This window comes from Echiichthys vipera (assembly GCF_963691815.1).
Source record: "Echiichthys vipera genome assembly, chromosome: 5".
Taxonomy (NCBI): domain Eukaryota; kingdom Metazoa; phylum Chordata; class Actinopteri; order Perciformes; family Trachinidae; genus Echiichthys; species Echiichthys vipera.
The window spans coordinates 13,003,496-13,023,923 of NC_139830.1; the positions used below are offsets into that span (position 1 = coordinate 13,003,496).

The 20,428-nt window shown below is 40.6% G+C and overlaps 1 protein-coding gene across 1 annotated transcript in view; it reads left to right on the forward strand.

Moving 5' to 3' along the window:
• Nucleotides 1–1,239: 1,239 nt before the first annotated feature.
• The window catches only part of grm5b (glutamate receptor, metabotropic 5b), a gene marked incomplete at its 3' end in the record, with an annotated part of 51,977 nt that continues 32,788 nt past the window's right edge, over nt 1,240–20,428 (forward strand). The window contains exons 1-5 of the mRNA XM_083914059.1: nt 1,240–1,451; nt 1,981–2,457; nt 2,657–2,771; nt 8,662–8,736; nt 9,069–9,243. Coding sequence (XP_083770185.1) covers nt 1,299–1,451; nt 1,981–2,457; nt 2,657–2,771; nt 8,662–8,736; nt 9,069–9,243 — 995 coding nt within the window. The 5' untranslated portion in view covers nt 1,240–1,298. The remainder of the gene's footprint in view (nt 1,452–1,980; nt 2,458–2,656; nt 2,772–8,661; nt 8,737–9,068; nt 9,244–20,428) is intronic.

Genomic DNA, 20,428 nt, shown 5'->3' on the forward strand with positions numbered 1-20,428 from the left:
GGTTTTATGAATAGACATTAAAATCACACATTATATGTAGTTGTTACTGTATTTCCCCATTTTGACATGCAAACTAACTAAACTTATCTTAATATATATCGGTTACAACATGTCAATTGCTAGGATTCACACCCATTTCAAACCAGGAGCCGTCCACTGTGCAATGTGACGTCAGAGTGACAATTTTCTATGTCATTTTTGGATGTTCAATTTGGGTCCACTGAAGAGGTTGTTTTGTAACGCCAGGCGATGTCTTTTTCGATGTTTACCAAACGTCCAATGTAGTCATCTGTGGGACCTTTGTGTAAGGGCTATTTCATAGTCCAGATGTGGTTGTCTGTGGACATCTTTTCAACATCAAAATACTTCTATAATAAATAAAAATAACATGGGTCACAGACCTTACGGCCGCCACTCAGCGCCTACGCCCCCCCGACCACCCCCTCAAACATAAAGCGTCCAGACAAGGCAAGGTACAGCTCAGCTCAAAAATAAATAACTTAATTATTCAAAAGAAACCAGTTAAAGGAACACAGGAAGGGTAAAATAACAAAAACAAAACATAACATGTACATTTCCTTCACCTGTCATAAATGTCCAAAAAATGTACCAAGTTCAAAGGTCAAATGATCAACATCAATATGACGTCCATGCTAGGTCATGGATGGACGTCGAATACATAGAATAGAATAGATGTCCAGAATTAGTCATTGGTCAACGTACCTAATATAGACATGATCTGCACGTCTATCTGAAGTCTAACGTTTAGTGGGTAATGATAAAGTAAAAGTGTATTTGATCATTTAATAACTGCATATGTGAAAACAATGTTACGTGAAGGTCTGTCCACCTTAACTGAACTGTGATTAATACAGAACTAAATAGATCAAACTATTAAACTTCAGCACCAACTAAGATGTTTAAATTCTAAAGTCTTCTCTGCTCATAAGTTTATGTGAACATGTCTGTCCGTCATCTGTTACTGTGGGGACCAACTCTACCTCATAATTGGGGGAGCCTGAAGTTGTTTCAGCCAATGAGACTTAACCCAGATTTTCTTTTGAATTTCCCAGGTTGCACTGCTGCACCTGTCTCAGCTGTTGCAGTGATGGTCCCACCTTGAAATCCGAAGGAGAGAAAGACGAGTCAAAAGAAAGGAATATATTGAAATCAAACAACCCCTTAAAAAACTCCTCTGTGCCACAAGCTCATGCCATGGCCAGGAAAGTAAATTCCTGTGACGGCTCTACACGACACGTTTGAGATCCGCTTCTCCTTTGTTACCTCAACGGACCAAGATGATGCTTTGGCTGCTGCTAGTTCTGTCCATTTGGGTGGGATCTGATCAGGCTGACACTGCCCAGTCCGAGCGGCGAGTTGTAGCACACATACCTGGTGACATCATCATTGGAGCGTTGTTTTCCGTCCATCATCAGCCTCCTGCTGATAAGGTAATTTTGTGTTTTTGCATCTGTGTATGTCTGCAGGAATTCAGTTTATGTGGCTGTTAATTTTGTGTAATCCCGCCTACATTTGAAAAGGAGCACTTTCAAATGCAACAGATAAAATTATGGTCAGAAAAACGAAAATTTGCGATCTGTTGTACAGAGAGTTATAATGTTGCTTACAAGGACCCACAGAACCCATTGCACCTGTAGAATGAGTACCTCAGTCTGTGTGAGTCTGTGAACCTTCAACCTCCATTAGCTTCCCCACGGATCTGAAACCACCCACTGACATTTAAGCTTTTTTTTCCATCTCATTATGGATAATTGCAAACAGTGGAAAATATGTCCTTGAACATGGCAGCCATGTGAATATAAAACCAATATTAGTCCAGTACCAGAGTTTAAAAAATGTATCTTAATGTCCATACAGTCAGCTAAAAATAAGATAATGTCTACATTTACACAGCACTGCTATCTAAATGCCAGTTCAGTTTGACTAGATTTGATTCCTTCACCATCCCTGTCTGCACAGGTACATGAGCGCAAGTGTGGCGCGGTGCGAGAGCAGTATGGCATCCAGAGGGTGGAGGCCATGATGCACACGCTTGACCGCATCAACACCGACCCGCACATCCTTCCCAACATTTCCCTTGGCTGTGAGATCCGGGACTCCTGTTGGCACTCAGCGGTGGCTCTAGAGCAGAGCATAGAGTTCATACGGGATTCGCTGGTCTCCTCTGATGAGGCAGAGGAATGGGGTGGAGGAGGTTCCTGGGGAGGGGGAGGAGGCGGAGGAGGTGGAGGAGGTGGAGGTGGAGGGGGAGGAGGTGGAGCGACGACGATGAAGTGTGCAGACCCCTCAGCCACCCCAATGCGGGGGAAGAAACCAATTGTGGGTTTAATCGGACCAGGGTCAAGCTCAGTGGCCATCCAGGTCCAGAATCTTCTACAGCTGTTCAACATACCACAGATTGCCTACTCTGCCACCAGCATGGACCTCAGCGATAAGGTCAGACCATGTACCTGTAGACACATTTCTATGTCATTGAGATCCTACAGATGTAGGTCCATAAATATTTAAGAGAGAAGTAGAGAGATGATGTATTACTGCTACTTTAATGCAACTTTAATTTGATTATGTTGAATTACACATTACTAAGCTGAAAGTTTTAGATGCCCCTGAATAACTTTATTTTTGCTTGTTTCAGAGCCTTTATAAGTACTTTATGCGGGTGGTGCCTTCAGATGCCCAGCAGGCAAGAGCTATGGTGGACATTGTCAAGAGATACAACTGGAGCTATGTGTCTGCTATACACACTGAAGGTACAACCACCCACATACTCTGTCTCTGACTTTTAAACTCATCTTCCAAGCTCAGACACGTCCACACAGACTCTTTGTCTTTTCCTTTTCCTTTTTTTGTTCTCATCCTCTCTCTGCTTTCGCTTCGTGATACTCTTATAGTTCTTGACTCCCCGTTACATTTATATACCTGGATCCTATCCAGAGTGACTTAAAATAAACGGAACAGTACAGTAATCCAAGTGGAAAGTCTTTCCTTGCTGTCAAATGTCCAATTGTGATAACAATATTAATGCTTCACATAAAGGGATTTTTTGAAGGATATGAGCCGAGATTCCTCCAAACAGACGTTTTCTTTCAATCAATACAGGAGTATTTTCAGTACAAGGTCAAGAAGCAAGAAGAAGACAAGGGAGAGGAATGTAATTTATGAGATTGGTTGTATCAACAGTGCAGCAGAAAGGAAGTATTCTTTTTAGGTTTTCAGCTTACAACATAAATGATGATTCATTGTAGCCAGAAGCAAAGAAGTAGATAAAGCAGTAGTATTCAAATGTAGCAGTGTAAAGTGGATCAGCAGGTGGTTGCTGGAGGAAATTAATGGGGTCCCAAGAACAAGTGATTGCCATACCATCCATCCATCCATCTTCAACTGCTTGTCCCTATTGGAGTCGCGGGGTAGCTAGAGCCGATCCCAGCTGAAATCGGGTGTGAGACGGGGTACACCCTGGACAGGACGCCAGTCTATCACAGGGCACATAGAGACAAACAGAGACACACAACCATTCACACCTACGGGCATTTTTAGAGTCATCATTTAACCTAACACGTGCATGTCTTTGGACTGTGAGAGGAAGCCGGAGAGAACCCACGCAGACATGGGGAGAACATGCAAACTCTGCACAGAAGGGCCCAGTTTGAACCAGGAACCCTCTCGCTGTGAGGTGACAGTGCTAACCACCACACCACCTTGTCGCCCCCTGTACTGCAACATGGCTCTGGAAAATAAAATCACCTTTCTGAATCCCCAAAATTGAAAGCTGAATACCTACCCACGGTACGAATACCGTCGAATATTCAGGTCCAGCCCTACAAATCACCTTGCATATCTGTAACAATATGGTGTCAGAAACAACACTTGTTTTGTGTGTGATGTGTATTTGTGCCTTCTCATGGGACAGTGTGTGTGTCTGCGAGCTTCCTGGTGTTCTGCTGTTAATCTTGGATGCAAGAAAGGGAGAGTGTGTATGTGTCAAGGCATTTGTGTTTGAGAGAGTGCTCGTGGTTGTGCGTGCAAATGGGTGTCTGAAGGAAAGTATTGGCCTTTCCTCAGACAAGCTGATTTGACCTTGGAACTGGTTCTCAATGTCGACTGCTGCCTTCTCAAACACAATCAGTCTCAAACGTGGAGAGAGGGAGGGTGGCAGAGTGAAGACGGAAGGATGGGAGAGAGAGAGAGAGAGAGAGCGACAAGGAAGAGAGGCTAAGGATAGGGAGGGCATTGGAGGAAGGAAGGGAAACTGGGCGGTAGAGGAAGGGGAGGACAGGGAGGAAAACACAGAAGGGAGGGAGGAAATGAAGGGTTTATTGAGAGAAAAAAGGAAGAATAAAAATGGGGGATGATGGACAAAGGAGGAAGAGAGAATGAGGGAAGCAATGCTAATAGTGTCAGAAAACCAGAAGCGGGTACACGGTTGTGTGTGTGTGTGTGTGTGTGTGTGTGTGTGTGTGTGTGTGTGTGTGAAGTGCTTGTAGAGAGAGATTGTGGGGGTGGGTGGGGGTAGTTATAGAGTCTGGTTAGTTTTTTGCATTAACATTTTGCATCTGGAGGCAATAGACGATAGAAACTGATATGCAGGAAACTGAATAATAAATGTAATATCAGCACAGTAATTACATTGACATAATGAAATAATATTGGAGAAGGGAATAGCGTGAGTATTACTTCCTCATTGGGAGATAGTATCATACATGCCTCAATATACGCATATAATGTGTGGATTTTTATAACTGTTTCATTTGTGATGTGGGCTAGTCTGGTGTCATCAGTTCCTTTTGTCATTTAACAGACAGAGGACAAGTTGAGTTTAGTCTAGTCTAACTTTCCTGGGATACAGTGTTCGTAGAGCTCCTTGGGGAGACAAACTAGTGATAATTCACACACATGGTCGCAGTTGGGTTTCGGTGTGAAAATCATGATCATCCTCCATTGTTTCACTCTTTCTCCGCCTCCCTCTCATTCCCCTCTATATCGCTCTGCGCAGTTCAATTCAGCTCAATTCAACTCAATGGGTTTTATTGACATGAAATTTGACACGTGTCGCCCAAGCATGCTCCAACTGAAATGGATCAATCTCTCAATAAATCAAGATGTCAACGGTCCTTCTCTCCGCCTCATCGTCCTTACTCTTGTTCCCTTTTTGTCTTTCTCACGTTCTCTCATTTTTTTCACCTATTCGCCATTATTGATTCTTCTCTGTTTTCTCTCTTTCTTTTTCCATCATCCCTCTCTCTTTCTGTCTTCTGTAGCATGTCTCGCCCTGTGACTGTTTTACTGCCATGGCCTTTGTAGGATTGAGGAAGATGAAACTGGGATGGGTTGGGGAGGGCAGTGTACTGTTGAGAAAGGTATAACGAATGCATTTTTACTGTTGTTCCTGGCAGTGGGTGAAGATTCAAAGTGGGTCATGAGCAAGTTTCTGGTGGGTCCCCATCTAACAAGCTCCTCTGTGTTTTAATGAGCCTGGGTCACAGTGCCGCATCTAATCAAGTTGGCTTAGGCTCAGATTGCAGAAAGTCATGTTCTGGGAATCCATTTAATGGCTTCTGTTAAGATAGATGGACATTTTATTTAGCGTGCTTTCTACCCAGGATCTGTCCATGCTTTCTATAAAGTAGTATTAAATAGAGATTACATATTGGTACAGATGATAGTAAGGTCATTAAGGGGTAGAAATGTCTGAGCTGTTGCCATATTAAAACAAGTTGAAAAACATTTTAGTGGAGGATATATGTAAAGAGCAATGTTGATTGACCAGGCATGTGATTACTGTACAGATAAAGGAACACTGATTTGTGTGTATACCAGAATTTTAAACTTTGATACAATACTATCATAAAAAACACTACTCAATGCCTCTTTCAGTACCCTGGAAAAAAAGAAAAAAGTCAATGGCACAAAATCGATAAAAGATAATTTATATCATATATCATATATTTATTTTATTTTTCATAGCTTTGGAACTTTCGATATAATGGAATGTGGATATCGTATTGTTATGAAACGTGGTACTGAAAAGTACTGGAAATATTAATACTTTTGAAAACCTTATTGTGTACATGTTTGTGTGTTTGTTTCTCTATATGTCTATGTATTTACCTTTTCTAGCAAAAGGGACAAACATTTACAAACAAACATTTAATGGGCATTTCTCACTATTTACAGACTTTTTTTAGACAAAAGGATTGCAGATTAATAGAGAAAACAACTAATATAAACCGATAACAGAATTTCAAGGAATAACATGTCTATCACTAACTTTACATTTACTTTGTACTTACTATTCCCTTAATAATGTAGACTGATATGGGTACAAACAACAGAGTTCATGAGTCTGTGCATAGCTGTGTGCAGATGCATGCTGTTATGTATTTGTGTTTCTGTGTATTCTATTAGCCGTGTAATTCTGTAATCTTGTTTAACTCTGTGTTTGACACAGTGTGATTGTCAGTGAGTGTCTGCCCCAGGGAGTTACTGTGTTTGACATTTAGCGGCGCATTGTTGTAGCACTCCAGATGTGGTACGGGGTAAAGATCGAGGAGAACTTGGAGGGAACAAGAAAAGGAGAAGGATCGTGAGGAATGTAATGAGAGGGCAGGAGGAGGCCCTTTATTGAATGTTTACATTTTTACTGCATATTGTTTTTGTCTGGGTGAAGCTGTGGCCGTAGGGAACAAAGTCTGAAAAAAGAGAAAACAGACAAGGGAGGGAGAGAGGCGAAAGGGAGGGAACATATAATTGCATGTAATAGACCTGATAAGAGTGACAAGAGGATGTGGGAGGTAATTGAGAAGGATGGAGGAAGGGTGAGAGGGAGAAAAGCACCTGTCTCTGTATCTTAAATTTAACCGCCTGATTTGCTGCTACGAGAAAGCGTGGGTAGAAGAAGCAAGTAGCTGCAGGAGGGGAAGATGGAGCTCCACAGACGACAAGCAAAAGACCCTTCAGCTTTGCATTTGATTGCATGCATGGTGTAATTCATTGCAATATATCAGATGAATACAAGATGAGGAGCAGAGATCAGAGAGGAAGAGGGTAGAGGGGCATACTTGCGAGGAGCACACAGTGAGGAATTATTTGTCCTTTTTTAGGCTTTCATGTTTTTCTGCAAATGTTTCCTTTTAAAGGGATTTTGTTCTTTTGTGTTTATCATCAAATTATATATTTAGATATAGGGATTAAAGAGACTCGGCTTTGTATAGCCTAGGGGACCAGCAAGAGGTAAAAGAGACAAAAGCACAAAGGGGTAACTAAAACAGAGAGAAGCTGTGAATTTGTGATATCTGAGCTGGATGTCGTGTTTGTTGTTGTTTTTTTTCAGTGGTGAAAAAAAGGGAAGTCATCGCATGGGAGGAGGGGGTTTTTGGTTAAATGTCAGAAGGTAGTAGGAAGAGAGGACAGACTGACTCCTCCTCTGTTTGGCTGTAGTCTATAATGTAACTAAAAACCGATGAATGTGTGTGAGTTATTAGGTAAGGATGTGTGCTAGTACAGGAATGTAAAGTAGCATGGAGTACATGTGTGTGAAAGATTCTTGAGAGGCAGAAACGGATTGTAAAAGAGACACATGACAGGCTCACTGAGTGAAAGAGAGAGCGCAATGTCTCACACATACATCCCAGTGGAGACCGGAGTGAAGTAGGTTACAAGCTTTATCGATTTTGATGATGGTAACACTCTGAACGTGTGCATGTGTGCATCAATGTCTGTGTGTACCATCTGTCTCCCATTCCTCTCACTGAGACACTAATTACAGGACTTTGCACTTCGCTCCACCACACTCATCATGGGCCTGACTACACACACACACACACACTGAGATGCAGCAGCGGCCAGGGATTGTGGGACCTCTTCTACTTTCTGTGTACATTTCCTCTCCCTCTCTTTTGCCCTTTTCTCTCTGCGTGCTCCCCTTTTGCCTTTTCCTTTTTCCACATCAATTTAAGTAGAGCACAGATCAATGACACTTAATTAGAGTGGGCCCTTCTATTGTTAATAACATTCTAATTAAAACGGAGGAAACATTAAAAAGATGTAACAACCTTATTGATAGAGAAAAGAAAGAAACACTGGTAAAAAGACCCTGCAGAGACAAAAGGGAGAGGAAGAGAAGTTAAAGAGGGGAATCCTATCATATTCTTTGCCAGTGTGTACAACCATTCATTAGCATAAATTCGAGGTCACCCACTTTCTCTGGTAAAGAAGTGGGCGCCACAGTGGGGAGACGCTTTCTCTGACATAAATTTGAGCCTTCATGAGGAGTGCAGTAGCGGGGGAGTTACTGCATTCGGCTTGATATTGAACAGGGATCAGCTCTTTAACTGTCCTCTTTTCCACCAAAATGATTGTCTTTTAGGGAGAATTACACAATTATGTTAGCATGTGCCTCCTGTCAGTTTACACACAGTTGTAACTTGAATTGAACCAATAATGACCATTGTCATCATGTACATCTTTCTATGGATATGCATGCATGTATCTATCCGTCTGTCTGATCAATACAAACACCATCCATGTTCCTTGATGATTGAGGAACATCCAACAGTTTTTGAAAGTACATTATGAGTAATTTGAAAGGAAAACTGAATTAATTAAATATCCCTCACTGTTGTCCTTTCTGTGGTTTTCCAGGCAACTATGGTGAAAGTGGGATGGAAGCGTTCAAGGACATGGCAGCCAAGGAGGGCATCTGTATCGCCCACTCTGGTGAGATACTCAACCACAATGAACCAAGTCATATTAATCTCAACTGCGTTGCCTTTAATGGGTGTATAAGAAAACCATGGTGTCAGCAGTTAAAATGTACATGCTGTCTCAGCTTGGGAAATATGAGAACATATATTTTTACAATGAAGATCACAACCTGTTGTTGTTTAATTACTTTGTTCAGACCCATTTCACAATGTGGGTGTCAGGCCGTTGACACTTGAGCGCAATGAAATAATGAAATTGACAAAAACACATGAAGCAACAGACATCAAAACATATTGCATCCGTCCCAGATCGTGTTTTGTATTTTTCTGACATGTTTTCCTCAGGCAAAATCTGGAGCAATGCTGGAGAGCAGAGCTTTGATCGGCTGCTGGAGAGACTGAGGGCCCACCTGCCCAAAGCCAGGGTGGTGGCTTGTTTCTGTGAAGGCATGACTGTCCGCAACATCCTCATGGCCATGAGACGCCAGGGACTGGTAGGAGAGTTCCTACTCATCGGCAGGTCAGTGGAGCTACAAATGTCACATCTGCTGTGTTATGTTGAGCAGTGGTGTATTGCCAAACATAAGTGATGTACATTACAGGGTTTCCCCCAGGTGATTTTTTAATATGATTGAGATGTGTCAGTGGGCTGTGCCTCTGAGTCTTGCTCAGTTTATGAAAATTGAATATGATCGGATCAGTAAAAACAAGAATTCAGATGGGAAAAAAAAAATACCTAGTGTGTTCCATGTCATATAGCCAGGCAGCTAGATTCAAACTGTGTGATCCATTGGGGATTTCAGACACTGGATGCTTTGGAGGGAAGATGGAGAGGCAAAACTGTAGCTCTTCGCTTTTTTTCTCCAATATAACCCTCTTATGAGAGCCATTGATGATTATAAACATAGTGCTATTAACATTAAAATAAGAGCTTGTGAATATCCACTTCACACTAATTTCATCCAAGTTCTTTGCATAAAATGTGCATCCAGCTGGTGATTATCAAACTTCAACCGGATCTTTGAACAGCAGGGCTGGTTGTGTTATCCCACAGTGAGTTATTCCACACACATTTAGCCAACAATTCCAAACTAAAAAAAAAAAGTTTTTGTTTGATTAGTTACCATTAAGAAAATTACTGAGACTAACCATTTTGGCTGAATTAGATAGTACAGTTTTATTCTATGGATGGTAAACCATAGACATTAATTTGACCAGTTAATTTTGAACTGGGGGACCTCTATCACTTGTTAGTGTAAATAGTATATTTTTTGTTCTACAGTTTCTGTAGACTAATAGAATAAACATCCAAACTGTACAGCAGGAGACATTGTTACCCTTTATACATTCACAAAAACACAAACAGACACACATGCTGTTTGGAATTTCGTTTTCACATTAAGTTTAGTTCTCACTTAAATAAATTCCTCCTACAATTTACTTGCAAAAATCGCCTTCCAAAAGAACTGTTTTTATCTACATATTTGCATGTGTATACGTATATATGTGTGTGTGTGAATATTTCCTTCTAAGCCCTTTGGTTGCCATGCCAACTATGTCATAAACATAAGATGAACAAAGATTACAACACCTATGCCAGCCAATATGCAGAGAACAAACTAGACTGGAACCATTATCATGTATTTACCATTTAAATGCCACAAAAATATAGTTCTATTGAATTCTATTCCACTCTCCCCGCAGTGATCTGCGCTTTCTTACTAAATCATAGCCAGCCTCATTTTTGTCGTCATCGCCACCATGATGCTCATTATCATCACGCTCATCTTACTCATCACCATCATCTTCATCTACATCATCATCGTCGCCATCCTGCTGAGAGTGAGGTAAAGTATTATACCATACTTTGCATGCTGTATATCCTGTTTACTGGGTTTGCCTCGTCATTATAGATGAAAGTGGAGGGAGAGTGGGGAAGATCATAAAACAGTGGTAAAGATCCTGTGCTCATAGAATTAAAGAATGGATCAGCTAAAGTCGGATTAGAAATTCTGTCATGGGTTGAGTTGAATCATGACTATTTACAATAAGAAATGTTGGTCCAAAGCTACAAAACCAAAGAGAAGCCCACAACAGTGCTCTCCCCTTCTCAGTTATTATTGTGAATGTGCCTTCGAGCAAAACACTTAAACTCCAGGAAAGAAAAAGAGAATGTTGTTCTCCACATTCAAATGGACATCGCAATGAAATAGAACGCAACTTTCATATCGCAAAAGCTGCAGTTTACAAAAAAACTTTGAGTGTTTTTAAACCTACCCTGAATTGCCCCCCGGGGACAAATAAAGTTTTTTGAATTGAATTGAATTGAACCTACACCATTTAAATAATCAGAGGGTCAGAAATTCCGGTCCTGTGGGCTTCACATGCACAAATGTGAAACATGCGAGTGAGGGTAGATGAGGAAAACATCTTGTAAGATACCACCGCAAACTTTGATGCTCACAGTACTACCGTGTGAAAATGGCCAAGGCCAGGTTAAGGCTCAAGCCATATAAATATGATATTGTTGTGAGAGACGGTGGATGTATAGGCGATCGGAGCAGAGAGGAAATCAGCAATGTTGTCAGTATTAAAAGTAAAGCTTGTCTCTGCATAAATGCTGCAGCTCCCTAAGACCCAAGCAGTGTAATGTCCCCTGACATTACACTGTTTGGTGAAGCTTGTTGCCTTCAGGGGGAAAAAAGAAGCAGCTGGTGTAACACATGGCTGTCAAACTCAACGACAACGACTAAAGGTCATAGGGAATTAGACACTCCTAGTTAGGAAGAAAAAAGGCAAACCATTCTTGGATAAATAAATGTGATTAACAGATAGGGTGCGGTATTGCACTCGCCTTACCGCACCGTTGTGACGAAAAGAGAGCTGAGCCAGAAGGCGAAGCTCTCAATCTACCGCTCAATCTTCGTTCCTACCCTCACCTATGGTCATGAAAGATGGGTCATGACTGAAAGAATGAGGTCGCAGGTACAAGCGGCCGGAATGGGTTTTCTCAGGAGGGTGGCTGGAGTCTGCCGTAGAGATTGGGTGGGAAGTCCGGCCATCCTTGAGGAACTCGGAGTAGAACCGCTGTATGTATGTATGTATGTATGCATGTATGTATGTATGTATGTATGTATGTATGTATGTATGTATGTATGTATGTATGTATGTATGTAGGTAATAGATACAAAACATAGATAAGAAAGATGAAAGATCCACACATGTACACCACTTTGTCTCTGAAATCCGGCACAGCGATTTGCAGTTAATTCCATGTTGACAAATTAAATAAATTACATTAAATCAATGGACTCCCAACAGTTTCCTTAAACTATGTAACCCCGTCTTGATACCAGTTGAACAGTCTCCCTCATGTCAAACCAAATGACCAGTTGTCAAATTAAAATGTCTTGATCTAAGTAAAAAAGCATTTAACTGAATTACGCTTCCTGACCATTTGGCTTTCCACTTGTGTGAAGAAAATAGATTTCTAAGGCTGAATATGGAACCTAATGGCTTGTTAAAATTTATATTTTTTGCAGTATATTTCGCAGTCCTCTGTCTCTGGCCAGTCTGTCTTGATTAGGTCGGTTAATTGGATATCAGCATTCGTTAGCGTCACTATCACAAACGGACTGTAGTTGTAAATTGGAGATGGTCACGGGTGGATGCCCTGCTCACTGGAGGTCTGTGGAAGGAACTTCAGAGAAACCCAGTTGGATAGACACTCGCTTAACACCAGGATAATTACATTACCACAAGAGCACACAGATGATTATTCAGTTACCTCGGGCAGATAAGTATAGGCATTAATAGAATACCACAAGATCTCCAGATTGTGTTTTTACTGTTGAGGCTGTGGGCTGGATGCCATACGATGATTTAAGATGACTGTTTGATTCTACCTGAATCCTGTCTCTCTCTATTGTCTCCTCTAACTTTGCTTCAATGTGATGCGTCAGACTTGAAATTGATCTTGTGGCTTTATTTATTTTATGTTGACCTCTCATAGTGAACTCCTTTTGTGGAACACGTATATGAAACACATTTCACTTCTGCTATTAGTCTGAATGAGTCCTCTCTGACACAGCTTTAGTGCCCTGCTCCTGATAATTGTAATGATAAGTAAAATATATTTTAGACATTGGTAGTTACACCTTGCCTTCCCAACCTTCAACTATCCCTTCTGAATCTTGGTCTGTGCCACTTCTAGGCGAGGCTCCTACATCACAAAGTATCTGCGCCTCGTTTGTTCAGTAAATTTATTTTTTACGGGCTTAGCAAAATATTGTAATTTATACGTAATGTATAAGATAAAACATTTGATTACAGTTCTAATAACATTGAAATAATACTCACAATTAACATTAGCATAACCCAAAGATTATCTGGTGCTGGGAAGGCTTGAGGATGACATCAGGAATACCGGTTATTTAAATGAAATTGACATGTTGTAGACTCTGAAAAGCCTCAGTTTCACTGTGTTTATGTTCTAAATAATCCTAAAAACAAATCAGGTCCTGGGGCTAACTACCACATCCCAAAAAAACTACGACACACACACACACACACACACACACACACACACACACACACACACACACACACACACACACACACACACACACACACACACACACACACACACACACACACACACACACACACACACACACACACACACACACACACATACACACACACACACAGTGTCTGGATTTGGAGTCTGAGTGTATTGATTGCTCCTGTCCTATAATTCCTTATGGTGCCAGCAGGCTACAGACCTATTAATGAATATCTGGGCTAAGATAAATATCTAGCCACATGGGACACACACACAAACACACACACATACACACAGAACCACAGACACACATACACACACACATACAGACACACACATACACACAGACACACAGACACACAGACACACACACACACACACACACACACACACACACACACACACACACACACACACACACACATACACACACACACACACACACACACACACACACACTTACAAATCCACACGTACACATGCACTTACGAGCACACATTCACATGCCCTCATGCCATTAGTTTTTCCCTAAATCAACGTATAACCTCTTTTATCCGTCTTCAAGTGAGACATCCTCTCCTTTCTCAAATTCAAACGAGGTCTTTATAAATGACAAATTAGTTTCAGCTGCCACTTCTTAAATGTTGCATTTCCCCCTCAAATATTTTGAAGCCATACATAAGAACCACTCCTGAAAAAGCTATTTTATTAGTCCAAAGAGTTTGTTTTGATGATGCGTACCTGTAGAAAATATGGACAAATTCTGTCTAAAGAAAGCTTTTTACCAATCCTTAATCCTCTAAATGACATATTACAGAAATAGTGCTGATTGTGTGTGTTTTTGTGTGCATGTGTGTTTATACACTGTGCCAGACAAATCTACAATCTACAGTATTTTTTAGTTTATGGAGTGGATGTATAGATGTACAGCAGGAGTTTAAAATGGCATTTACCTTCTTGTATGCACAAATGCCCACATGCTCACACAAAATGCACCACGCAGGGTAGCCAGTGATAATAGTATTGACTTATGATGTACTTGACTTCACAGCAACAACATCACTGTATTTTATGATCAGTGATGTCAGCTTGAAATATGGTTCCCTACCAAGCATGGTCTGCCTCTGCCTATTACTGCATGTGCACTCTGTCGGTGCTATTTATAAATGGCTGTATTTTCTCATTTGCAGCTGTTATGCAGCAACAGATTTCAGGGAGACATTCTCTGTGCTGGGCATGTCCTTGATAAAGAGACCCAAGTTGATTTAAAAAAAAACAACACCCGACACATTCACATCCCAAGACGACAGACATGGTAATTTGCCAATGATCACAGTTTCAAACTTGTGGTTAATGTAAACACATGGTTAACTTGGTTATAGCGCTGCATGTTAAGATTATATTTTATTGATTAATCTAACAATTGTTTTTTCAATTTGTCAGTTAATCCAACAACTAATTTATTGATTATTCTAAAGATATATTTTTTAGTTACTCAGTTGATATAACCATTTACACAAAATGCATATCAAGAACTTGCCTCATTAATATTTCTATACTTTATTCAATAATATTCTCAAACAAATGTGTCACAGCAACCCTTTCGCTGAACTGGAGAATTAGTATTTTTACTTAAATACTTAACTTTAAACTCAAAATTATAATAATACCTTAACTGGAATAATATGCAGGTAAGATAATCACTCGCAAATGTATTTTTGCATCACTCAGTCAAGGATATAATTAAAATGATTCACAGATAGTAACAACAGTGTGTAACCTTAGTTTAAGCCAAATTTCCACTCATACATGATCGTCAAAGTTAACAAAAAATATAAAATGGCCGACTAACAATGTTAGATGAAGGCTGGAAAAGGGCTTGGTGAATATATTGGTTATCGATGATGCCTTAGCACATCGCCAGTTGTCGGCCCTTTTTTGTGGGTGCTAGTTATCATTTTATTTTGCTGATTTAATGGTTTGCTTCAAAAGAACGAGATGTTGTTCCACAGAGGAAAAACAGAGCTTAGAGCTGGGATTTTTCACATCTTACTCCGTGATTAGAATTTATTTAGTTCATACCAGATTTGGTGATTGTTGGAACAGTGGAAAGATTTACTAAGACGAATTCAGTAAGTCGTATTTGAGTTTGTATTAAGTGTGTTTTACAATGAGTTAACAAGGCAATTAAGCTAACATCTTTCTTCGGTAAAAGAGATAAACTTGAATTCAGTAGGTGTACAGATGTATTCTTCTCTGTCATAATGAAAATGAGTGTAAGGATATATCCTTACTGTCACTAACGCATGATGTTTCACATCAACGACGTTGAAAAGAGACCAGTTGTTACTTATGCTCATCTTATTCTTTTCACTTCCCTTTAAATGATTTTGATTACACTATATGATTCAGAAACAGTTTTTTCCCCATTTTTCCCTATTGCTTTGCACTCTTGGAGAGTGGTAACATTCCTTAAATGTTACTTAAGATTTATCAGTATCACTATACTGTATTACTCAGTATTTTTTAGTTTCTTTATGGTTATTTTCTGACTCTATTTAACTGTTCATGACATACTGTAAATGACCACCATAGCGCTCCTGTTGGATGACTTGCTGATTGAGGCAGCAACTTTGCATGTGTGTATATATAAGGAGGTGTTTTGATGCTGCTCATTATACCTGATAAAGACCAGAAACACTGAAACGTTGTATAAAGATCTCTGGCTGTAAGCGAACAGTGTGCGGGAGTGGTCCTTTAGGTTTATTTATTACTGGGTATCCCTGCTGGCGGCTGTCGGCTAGACATGAGCTTTCTTTTATTGTATCAAAACTCAGTCTTCCTCATACAGCCGTCTGTCAGCATCTGACTGGACAGGGGCTGCTAACCTGCCTTCACGAGGCTGACCGACTGCAGAAGTTTACTGAACCAAAGTAGTTTTTCTGTCGGCTCCATGGGAAGAAATCCACAGTGTTTATGTACTGATTCACTGATGTTATTTCCCCGCCCACCACAGCGTATAAGGTGAATCTGCCTGTAGTGAAACAGAGCCACTCACAGACTGGGAGCTGATCAATCGATGTAGCTGGATGGTTAATACATTTTAAAACATATATTCCGCATGATATATCTGTGATTTTTAACAGCTGTATACACATTCTGCTTTACTAAACACATACATACATACACATACATACACACATACACACACACACACACACACACACACACACACACACACACACACACACACACACACACACACACACACACACACACACACACACACACACACACACACACACACACACACACACACACGTTTTAACCTATCGCCCAACCCTAGCATGAAGTAAGGTTACGTTACCATAACAGCAGCGGAGCAGAAACTACAGTACTAGGTTAGGTGTAGAAAAAGCACATGGTTTGGGGTTAAAATGAGTATGTGTGTGACGTGGTTAAGGTCAATGAGGTAGTCACGTCAATGTCATAGTTATATACTGACATAGTCAACACAGAAATTTCTGCGTTTGTTGGACCCATCCATCCAACCTGACCTCCATACTCGGATACTGGAGGTTGCTGCCTATCAACAAACGTAAATATGGGTCACAATGCACCATCAACCTATATGCCAGTGTTTTTTGGTGAGGACAGTCCGAACCCCCTCCAGCCAAAACAGTGGTTGGAAAATATAAATACATATTATATCACTACGTAATAGATTAAAACCAGTGTATGTAAGATTGCAACCTTACAGTTCAGACAGTGTTGTTGCATTTCCATGGCAGCCCATATGTAACCACTGCTGGATGCTCTGTGAGGCAGATATGCCTCCGCTGAAGAAACGACTATACTGTTGAATGAACTGAAAGAGAATAGTTTGAATCAAGAGTCAAAAAGCAGACTCTCTGTGGAAATCAACCAGCACAAGTCTGCACCCCTTCTGCCTGCTGTTGTCATGGAAATATCCCCTACCATATTTGGATGAATCCGGCATAGCAGCTGGGGTGATATGTGGCGCATGCGCTTGCATGTGCATGCGTGGGTGCATTTATATATGTGTGTGTTACAGTCAGGAAATGTTCACTGTATAGCAGGTTTTTCTGTGTAGCTAACAGTCAAATAGAGAGTGACGTCACTGTCACTACATTCAGTATTGTTAGAAGAGGGGCTTATCGATAATGCTTTCAGTGAAATTCAGATCAGATCCTGAACATTTCTGTGCTTATATTTTTTGACCCCATTGCCCTCTCATCTCTCAGACTCTCCCTCATTATTATTGTTTTCCCTTTCCTATCTGTCTGTTCATTTACCCGTTTTTTGCTTCTCTCATTTGTGAGTTCATGTCACTGTCTCTCTCTGTCGCTGTGTACCTCTTTGAATCCATCTGCTTGCGTTGCGCCCAAGTGTAAGAGTGTGATGTATGCAAACTGAGACCCTGAACTGATCGTTTAACAGGGGTCAGACCCCTGCAGTGCCCCATTTCACACCATAGCTGTCTATTAAGGCATCACTACCTTGTGGTTTTAAATTGAGAGAAATTTGAAAGAGGTTAAACGGCAAAAATCTGAGACGTCTCAAAGCTGCCCATCTTTAAAATGGATTTTTAGTGGATTTTACACCTGCATGATTGTGAGAGAAGATCAGAGACATTGTGTGGGCAGAGCAGGCAAACCGAGTGAGGAGGGGGAAGTAAAAGATTCAGAAAGGCAAGGAAAGAAGGGAGATGATTGAAGAGAGGAGAGATTAGCAGTTGTGGGCAGAGCAGAGAAGACGGGTATAGTGTGTGTTGTGTGTGTGTGTGTGTGTGGGGTGGGGGGATTCAAATATCATGGTAATAAGTGGGAGTTTAATTTACACATCACCACTGGCTTTGGGATGTAACTGCCCGTGCAAACACACACATTTACACGCATAACATGCACTGCACATACACACACAAAGTCTCTTCCAGTCTACGATGTATGGAGCTGTGTAATGTTTACTAATATCATGTTAATTTATCCTTGATTAAAACAAGAGATGTGTTGGTGTCATTTAGTTGGTGAAACGATGGAAATTAATTCAGCTTTCTTTTTTTTCATAGCTTTGCAATAAAAATATGCCCGTAATTAAACACAGGGGAATATGGATGGAGTCGGAGGAGATTTAGGAATTAGTTTTTCATGTGTATTAGTAAATGTGTGTGATTAAACATTGTCATTTTAGATATTCAAATATCAGTCACTGGGCATGAATGCAGGTGTGTGTGCGTGTGTGTGCTTGTGTGTGTTTGTGTGTGTGTGTGTGCGTGTGTGTGTGTGTGTGTGCGTGTGTGTGTGTGTGTGTTTAAGTGCTGTAAGTGAGTGATCTCCCTATGGTGTGGTCTCATCTGTAAAGGTTGTGAAATCAATAGATGGCCTGTGGCTCTGTGGCTTCTCTCCGGAGGTCCACTGCGGGAGACTTTCAGCTGAACACACGCGTACATGCATGCATACACACACACCCACACACACACACACACACACACACACACACTGCATGTTCTTGACACAGTTGCTTAAATTGTTAGCATACAACTTGAAGTTGGTAATTCTAGTTTTTATATGTCACCCAAATCTAGACATGTTGAGTAAACCACAGATATACTTTTGAGTATGGCTATTTTACCAAGGATTCTTGTACCTCTGGTTTGAGGGACTATTCTGCTTGGCTTTGAGTTACTTGAAGGGTCAACTTGTGTCCATTTTGGTTTGTGAGGTAACTCTGTGTGCAGCAGAAGCTCCCCAGAGAGTGTGCTCCTCTCAAAATGTGTAGCTCAAAGATTTCTGGAAATATCACTGTCAGTAGGAAAAGTGTTCGTATTATGCCGACAGCAAATATAGTGGTCAAGATCATTTAAAGATGTAATGCATCCTCTCACTTTTGTCAAAAGCATTTTGGATGGCCATGTTTTTGTAATCAGATTTTTGTTGAACCTCTGACTCCAGACCTCAGTACTCTTCTTCCAGAGCTTCACTTCTTGTCTGCGATTTTATTGAGTCAGTTAGCATAATTTCTTACTTACATGTACATAATGGTGTGTCTTTTATTTTCATGATGTGTAAACAAAACTGCACACCAAGTGAACAGTTTTTAATATCAACATGGCCAAAAAACCTTAACCTGACCTTATAAAAAATAACTATTTTATACGAAATGATTGTTGTTGAATGGGTCAGAAAAGGGGCGATCACCTGTAGTTGTTATTGACAATCTTTGTTGCACAAAATCAAGCCTGTTTTTTATGAATTTGACAAGGAAGGGAATTCATGAGGCAGAGTTCCTTGGATCTCTTTCTTGCTTGGTGTCAAAAGTGTCGACCACACATCAAAGAACTCTGCAGGTTTATGTCTTCACATTTTACCCCAATGAAATTCTACCTTGACTTTTCATTTAGACATCCGATCAAAAGGCTGCTGAACTGAAACAACCCAATATCAAAGAATTCTTTATTCAACTCACAGGTTTTCCCCTTTCTTTCTCTGTCTCTCTGTCAGTATCTGTCTCTATCTGTTATCCCTCTGTCTCCTCCTCTTTCCCCTGCTGCTTCTGTTTTTTTTTACACTTTAATTCTCTCTGATTCTGCTTGTTATTTTCGACCAGAAAGGAAACCACAAAAAGCATTGGTTTTTTTTCTAGTCGCTATGTTTTAACTTGTCTTCTCATTAATGTTTGTCAGAGTTGAGTGGGAAGACTCAGGCCGATACGAGACAGCTTTCCTGTTGCTAGACTATCTTTGAGTTCAGGCATCTTTACAGTAGACAGCTGTTCATCTTGAGGCCATCAGGATGAGAGCCTGCCGGGCGCCTCAGATACACTGGTGTATATAATTCTTTAATTTGAGGCCCAGTACTGATTCATTCGCTAGATACACCAATAGAATACAAATGAGAATGACACTAAAACAACCAAAACTTACGCAGTCTCTAGTCTGGTTAAAATTACAGTCTTAATTTGCCCTTAATAAAGAGAAACAAAGTTGACATATTTTCCAGTCTCATATAATGAAGGTCAACTCTGTCACATGCATGTCTTGATATTGTTAGATCAATGAGATTCTCCACAATTCAAACTCATGAGCACCAAAGCACGATTCATTCAGATTTACGAGAATGGT